Genomic DNA, 8,485 nt, shown 5'->3' with positions numbered 1-8,485 from the left:
AAAATAGATATACATCTATTTTGAATATTAACATTAATTATTATCGATAATATGTCAAAGCTTGGATTTATTATTATTATTTTATAATTCATTAATTTTTATTTGTTAAGTTTCAATAGAATCAAACCCAAGACGTCTCATATGATAGGCTCACAAGCTATTGTTTGTGTTGTAATAAACATGAAACTTTTGCTAAGATTTATAATGTGTTCCTTATATACATAATTTAATTATGAATAAAATATTATTATTAAAATTAATAAGAAAAAATTGCTACATTAATATTATAATTCATTAGATCACTTTCATTCCAAAAAATATTGTTATATCTAAAATCTTTTACCATAAAAATAAATTTATGTAATTTATGTAGTTTCAAATTACTTATTTTGGAGGAGGTTAATTAACCTCTCCAAAATCACATATTCTCTCTCCCATCATTAACCTCTCAAAAGGTTAAGATTAATCTCCAAGATACACATTTTGGAGGTGGTTAATTAACCTCTCAATCTTTTCCAAGCATTTGCAACTGGAGGTTATGCAGCAATGCAGTGTGTGTCCCACTGGAATTTAGATTTCACTTCTCATAGTGAGCAAGGAGAAAGGTATCTAGAACTAGCCCATAGAATAGATGAAACTCTTGGATTCATGGCAGCTTGTGGGCTTATAGTGGAGGATTCAATCATAAACACCACAAAGTTTTCGACATCACATGAGTGCCTTGGAAACTTTTAAAAAAAAATAATAATAAATGCAATTGGCAGGTATGAAGCCAGACTCCACAACCCTTGCGACTATCCTTCCAGTCTGTGCCAATAAGGGAGCTTTAGAACAGGGTATAGGTATCCGTCAAAACATCATTGGAAGCAAATATTTGTCAGATGTTGTAGTCATAAGTGCCCTGGTTGATATGTATGGAAAATGTGGGAGTCCAACGGAGTCAAGGCATATGTTTGACAAAATGCATGTAAATGAGATGTTAATAATGTTTGGTTAAATGTGAGTGGCGGAAGTGAAACACAATTCTGTGACTATAGTTAGTGTGCTATCGGTATGCTCAAGTTCAAGATATCTGAACCAGGGAAGTGTATCTATACCCATGTCATTAAAATAGGATTCAAATCAAATGTTTTTGTGTCAAATGCCATCATAGATATGTATGCCAGACGCAGTAGCGTAGAAGATGCTCGCCAAGTTTTCAATGAAATGGCAACAAGGGATGTGATCTCATGGACTTCTATGATTGCAGCTTTTGTACAAAATGGAGACAATAATGAGGCCTTGTCGGACTTTTATCAAATGCAACTCACAGATGTTAAACCTAACTCTATGACCATGGTCAGCGTACTCTCACCATATGCATAGTTGGGAGTCTTACAATAGGCAAAGAGGATACATGATTTTGTCATTAGCAGTAGAATGGAATCAGACGTTTTTGTTGGCACTACCGTCGTAGCCATGTATGCAAAATGTGAATGCATGGAGCAGGCGCACAGGTGTATCCTTGGAAACAAGTGGTCATAGATAGCTGCTAGATTGCCAGGTAGAACCAACAATGAGATCAAGAATTTTTGGAACTCAAGCATTAAAAAGAAGCTGAAGCTAATGGGAATGGATCCTATGACCCACAAACCTCTATCAGCCAGCAAAGATTCAGATTACAGCAAATTCAAACCAACACACGCACTTTTACAATCAAACCCAATGAATTTCCAAACTCCATTTCTGCTCCAAGATACAACAGAGCCGAGTAACATTGATATAGATGATTCAATGCCATATTTGAAGAGTGAAGAGGAAATGGATCATAATGAATTGTACGGTGGATCCAATGACAATTCAAACTCTTCTCCCTGTATACCAAAGACTACTCTCAAAGCACGTGAATTGTTTGATAAAATGCCTTAAATAAATGTGATCTCATGGAAGGCAATGATTGCAGGATATACGCAAGTTTGATTTTGCATAAATGCTCTGAAACTCTCTACATATCACATATGAATATAGCCTTAGGAATGTTACAAAAAATAAAAATGCTATTTGTTCATTTGGACATCCCACAACTTACATTCTTCTCTCAAACATTTTTGTTGAATTGGACAGAGACATGTTGCATGTCAATTGGTCACTTCATCATGATCATAGGCTTCCAATTCCTTCTTATGATGGGCATAGAATTAGCCCAAACCATGCAAGAATATCATGTGATCAATGCTTGATTAATATGAATACAATTATAGACAAAGGCATAGAAAGACATGGCATCAATATAATGGGATCACTGATAGAGAAGGTTATTAATGGCCAACCAAGTTACCTATTTCTTGTCACTCTTCATGACCCCTTTGGTTCTATAGATTGTGGAAGATGGTGGAATAAACATGGTCAACATGAGGCTTTCATACGCCACACCACTCTGCACTAGTATTGGGAAAGAAGAATTGTTCTATTATATCTGACCTTGGACACAATGCCCCATTATTACAGTTTGGTTCAACTATACCATGGTTCGCATATATCAAGTCAATGGTTCAAAGTCAATAAAGTATCAACAGGTGGACATGATAATGGCTCATGAAAATCAGTCTCAAACAGATTGAAAATTCTATAATCTATATCAATGGGAAGACAAGATTGCAGTATCACTATTTAGACTACAGTCAGTGCATGAGCAATTGATGTTGTGAATGATTATTTCTTTGTCAATACTCAATATGTCAAACTTGGCGATGATCACAAAGAAGAGTTTGCATCAAATAACTCAACAAGTCAATGATTCAACCTTCTGAAGACATTTTCCAAGCCATACATTTCAATCAATGATCTTTGTCATTTAAGGTTAATTTTGTTGAAGTTAATTAACCTCGCCCAAATCATGTATTTGGGAGGTAGTTATTAACCACAGAGGGGTAGTTATTAACCTTTGTGTCTATATAAGGGCTCTTTTTGGCTCTGTAAAGGGGGACTTTAGACTTCGGAATAAAGGAACATTATGCTAAAAATTTGATTATGAGACAAATTTTGGAAAGTATGTACAATTTTTGTCTCTGAAATTGAAAATCTCTATTATATTTTTGTTGCAAGAAAATGAAATGAGATATGCTTTTGGTTTCTTGTTCTAAAATCAAAATTGTTGCAGTATAAACTACTAGTTCTTTTGTAGTGAGCATTCTCACGGTATTGTGCGAATGTTTATGAATCATGAATCAGCATGGTAATAATGGTCATTTCTAAGCGTAGTTCTTGATTGCCTTTGTTATCATTCTACGTTCACTCAAGAAAGTTGTGAAGTCGTGTAGTGCATTTGTCCCGAACGACTTTCTCTCGATCTTTAGAATTTTAGATTCTTTATTTGAAAATCTTTTAAAAATTATATCATACAAGGGAGCTGCCCCTCTAAACATAGAGGAAGGCCGCATAACAAGAGCCTATCCAATTGTTGTTAATGGTTTGCCACATACACTCCGTTGGGCAATTTTACAATGACAAATCTGTTTACCAATAGTAATAGATGTTTGTGAAATGGAAAATATAGAAAATAACTACTATATGAAGAACTGCAAGAAAGTCATTGAAAAAAGCAATTTTTCAGCAAAATCTGTTTATATCACATTGGAACACACAGACAGTCAGACCCCACAACAGGCTCCATTTTTTATCTTTATCTAATAATTTAAATTAAAAAATTTAAAAAGTTAATTTGGAAATAATTAGTGACAATCAGAACTTGCCACATTAGAGGAAACTTGCTATTGTAAAATGGTTTTTCAATCTTGATTTTAGAAATCGATACAACTTTTGTACAACTCAAAAATATCCTCTATCATATGTCATTAAGCTGATTACATACTTTTTTATTACATGTTACTTATAAGTCATTTTAAACAATTATAAGACTCATACCATTTTTTGTTAATTTCGCCTTTTTAAGCCTGTGTGCTATTTTATTATTCTGCTTTTCACTCATTCAAATAATTATAGAATATATATTGAGAAATTTGATGTTTTCTTTTCATTTCATTTAATTGCTTACTGTTTCTTTTAATTGTTTATCTGTAAAATCTTTACTATTCAATGAAGAATATATTGAGTAATTGTTTTATTTAATTGTTTATTGTTTCTTTGAATCATTTATCTGCAAAAGCAACTTTGTCCGACTGCGATCTAATGGTTTCTCCATATCGAAAGATAGCAACATTTATCTTTCAAGCGGACTGTGGGTGATGGAGATCCGCTTGACAATTTCATCAATATCATTAAATTTTTAAAATAATTTAACTAAACAATTTCATCAATATCATTGAATTTTTAAAATAATTTAATTTTGCTCACGGATTTCAACAAAGCACACTCCAATTGTAGAGCCTCTCGGCTAATTAAATCTTTCTCCTTCCTAGATCCATTTGAAAGGTCAATTTACGTTGATCCACCCAACTTATTCTTAAGTTTGGATATATCTTATTTAATATCATTATTATCTAATTTCAATTCATATCTAATTAATAGTTAGCATATTTATTAAAACAGACCAGAGATAGATCATCGATAAGCACTATCTATATTGAACCTAAAAATTGTGAGGCAACCGATCAAATATAATCGTACCCACAAACCTAACCTAAAATTGACTTGATTGATGAAGTTTGAAATCTAAAATTTGAAGATAATTGTCCTATATTAATATTTCAATTCCTTCAAACAACAACAGTATTATAATTAGTAATTGTTATCAGTCTTGGAAAAATTGTTGAACAGTAATCTTCCATTACTGTAAAATTTATTTGTCATATATATCTTACTTTACTGTAATTGTAATGTAACTTCTCCTATATCTTAAGTTATCAGACAGTGAACTGTTGTACCTTTACTGTACAGAAAACTACTAAATTGATAAGATATATGAGGGAGAATCCGCCACTAAATCACAGCCCATACTCACATCAACTCGAACTCAACTAAAACAACATTTAAAAACCTTGTGAAATTAAGCTGACTTGCTCAAATTTATTCACTTTCTACATTAAAGTGCTTAACTTCTATGGCAAGATGAGTAATTCCACAATTAGGCCTTTTAAATCGCCACTACATCTAGTAATCATGCACAAATATACAAATGAACAATTAGGAAAGAAATGTATAATTACCTATACAACTGAATCAGGAATGGCTACTGGCAGAATATAAGAGCAAGAAACTAGCCCACTGCATACATTCTCAATTTGCAACTTAATGCTATAAAAACCTCTCAGTGAATTGAAGTTGGTGGTGCACTCTTCTCTCCTGTGAGATTTGCCGTGTCATCCAACAGTACTAAGGCATCACAACCCTACAATCAGAAATAAATAAAAGGTCAGAAAACAATTAGAATTCATGTTGAAAATGTGAAGTATAGAAAATAATATAAGAAAAGAAGTGTATGTTACAAAATTGTAGACTGCAGGTTATAGTTTTCCCTTTCTTTGCAACTATCGTTCTCATGGACGTTATTACTTGAAGATGGTAGGAAGGTAATTATAGAGTACAGCCAAAAATCCTGTGCAATTAGGACTCAACTACAACGTGGAAAAAAATCGGTAAACATGATACAGAAGACACACACTGTTGTAGAACTTTGTGGGAAGCGTGCAGTGGGAAGAAAAAGAATGTGAATAGGAGACCCTTACAACAGTTTAGAATCATGTGAGAAAATACGGGATATTCCAACAGAAAAGAGGGAAGATGTAGTAACGAGCCTTGTATACGAGGCAATTAAGAGATTGAATCTTCTAGTCTCAAAAGCTTATAACTTATCGATTAACATTTCCTTGCTAACTTCTTCAATTGCATTTACATTGTTCTCATAGGCTACTATTAAGGACCTAAGAATTTTTTGAACACCTTCATCTTCTGTACTTTTTATTCTTATTGCAATTAAAGTAATCCTTTGTACATATGCTCTAATAGTTTTGAATCTTCCTGCATTCTAGTAGTATCTAATCTACTTTTCCAAGTTTGCAACTTTACTTTTGTTTCTATACTCATCACCTTCATATAACATTTCTAATTTATTCCAAATATCATGTACTCGGTCAATTTCATTTACCTCAATTAATTCTAATTTAGATAAGGCCCTTATCAATGCTTCCCTTACAATCATGTTGTACTGGAATTTATTCTTCTCCTCATTAGTGCATGAAAACAAATCATTTTCATCTTTGACATCAACTTTATCCCTTGTGATCAACTAGTAATTAATTTTCATACAAATCAGATGTGCTTGCATCTTGTTCTTCTAGTTACCATAGTTATCACCATCAAATTTAAGACTCTCCTTCATGTAAGCCATAGTAGATATCCTCAAGTTGTTAAGATTTCTTTTCAAGAATAATTGATATTCTAATATCAATTGTTAAGAAGTAAGGTCTACAAATAATTGAGAGGGTAGTTAATCAGTTGTGAGCAAATATAATTAAATTCAAACTTATAAATATGGTCTCCAACAATTAAAAAAATGATGAACAATAACAAGAAACCATACACCATAGCATAATGATTTTTTACTAAGGAAACTCTTGATCAAAGGGAAAACCATATAGGGATGGTACCCACAAGATAATGTACTAATATATAAGTTTCTTGTGAAAGGATGTGACCCTATTAGGAGTCAAATACAATGCATTTAATACAATAGTCTTTGTTAAAGGAAACATATCTATTAGGAGACCTTGAACCCTTGTTATAAGGTTCCAACTCTATTAAAGGTTGATAAGAACGAATAGACCCACTGCCTAAATGTTCCCACAAATGTGAAAGATAATACTTTTAGGATAACATATCGAATAACATCCTTTGAAGTCCACTTCAGTCAACCAAAATTGTCTTTGCTATTCTCTAATCATTCAGCATAAAAGCTTGCATCATACCATGCATATCATCAATACATACACTCTCGACCTGGGAAAATAACTTTTCTGTATATCCTTTTTATTAACTAATTAGATTGGCCTATTAGAGCTTCCTTGATATACAATTAATTATACAGGACCATGTTAAGGCATACGTCTTCATAATCATCATTACAACCATTATTTTATGTTTCCCACACATTACAACAAATATATTACATTTAAAAATGATAAATAATATGTTTGTTCAACATTGTCGATTGTTAGTAAAATATGTTGTGTGTTTTATGATGACCCAAGGGATATTTTTGTTAAAATTGAAGTATCTCCAAAACTCCAATAATTAGCATCAAGTTAAAGTTCTCAAAATTCTGGACCCAATGCAATTCAAATAGGCAAAAACGGAGTCTGTATGCAAAAGTTATGGCCAGTCAAAGTTTGGTCAAACCAAGTATAGAGGTCATCAAAAGGTGAAAAAAATAATCATTGCAAAAGTGGTCAACAATGGATTTCAAATTGAAGATCTTGTCAAGAGTTTTCCAGTGGCAGTCATTTCGTTAAAATTAGAGTCCATATGTGAAAGATATAATAGTTTGAAATCTAGGTAAAAAAATTAATTTGGATGATGTCAGCATGGCATCACCATTTTGGCAAGACAACTAGGCAGCAGATGGCAAAAGGTATTAGTGGCATTCAAACCCACAACAACCTTTTTACAAGTAACAAAGGATTGCCACTACACCATACATTAGTTTTAAAATGATTATATCCAATGTTTAATTTAAACTTTATCCACCATAGCCATTTTAAAAATGGTGGCAGCTGATGGGGTTGGAACCCCCGACCAGTGGCAGTTTAAAATTCTTAATTTTCGCCATGCCACTTGTGTGGCTAAGAATATATTTAGGAGATTGGTTATTTAAGTTTTTAACAACTCACCAACCTTATGTTAAATAAGGTTTATGGTTAGATTTTGACCCCAAAATTGAAATGAAGCCAAATCTTCAAAAATGGCTAAAGGTTAATTTGAAGGGGGAATTAATTGAAGGGTCTAATAGTGTATTATTTTGTTATAGCCTTATTTTGGCTTCTTCTTTTTTTTATAGAAAGGTGTTAGGAGAATCTTAGAAGGCAAAAGAGAATTCATAATTGCTAAGCTTGCAGAGAATTTTCTTGGAGGACATTTTTCAGTCCCACACATTAGCGTGTTGTTGTTGTGTTGTTGAGGGAATGATTTTGTGACACGGTACTAGATTCTTGGAGTTAATCAGATCGGTCCCCCTATTGGAGTAGGATCTAGAGACGTAGTCCATACCAGATGAACTCCAAAATCAAATGTGTTGTGTCCCTTTCTCTCATTGCTTTTCTGTCTTTTAAATTTGTGTTGTTCTTACTTTTCAATTAAGCTAATTTGATTCATTAAAAGTATTAAATTAACTTTATGTAATTAGTTAGCATTCCTCTATAATTGTCCTAGATCCTAATCAAATCAAATTTGGTATCAGAGATTTTGTTGGACTAGTATTGCAGATTGGAATGTTAACAAGATCCAGGTTGAATCAAGGCAAAGGTGATCCTAAAGAATATAATCCTGAGATCAA

General features: G+C 32.7%; 1 protein-coding gene across 1 annotated transcript; it reads left to right on the top strand.

Annotated features, from left to right (window-relative positions):
- The first annotated feature begins 766 nt into the window (after positions 1 to 766).
- On the top strand, positions 767 to 1,365 carry LOC149561120 (pentatricopeptide repeat-containing protein At1g03540-like). Its single transcript, XM_089827748.1, has 2 exons — positions 767 to 967; positions 1,063 to 1,365. Exons 1-2 carry the CDS (start codon positions 767 to 769, stop codon positions 1,363 to 1,365), a joined length of 504 nt encoding a protein of 167 aa, XP_089683874.1.
- Positions 1,366 to 8,485: the final 7,120 nt, after the last annotated feature.

The sequence above is a fragment of the Cupressus sempervirens genome, chromosome 4 (assembly GCF_028749045.1).
Source record: "Cupressus sempervirens isolate cs-2001-9-10 chromosome 4, ASM2874904v1, whole genome shotgun sequence".
Classification (NCBI taxonomy): Eukaryota; Viridiplantae; Streptophyta; class Pinopsida; order Cupressales; family Cupressaceae; genus Cupressus; species Cupressus sempervirens.
The sequence above is the reverse complement of the archived record's forward strand: the minus strand, read 5'-3'. Positions and strand labels throughout refer to the sequence as shown.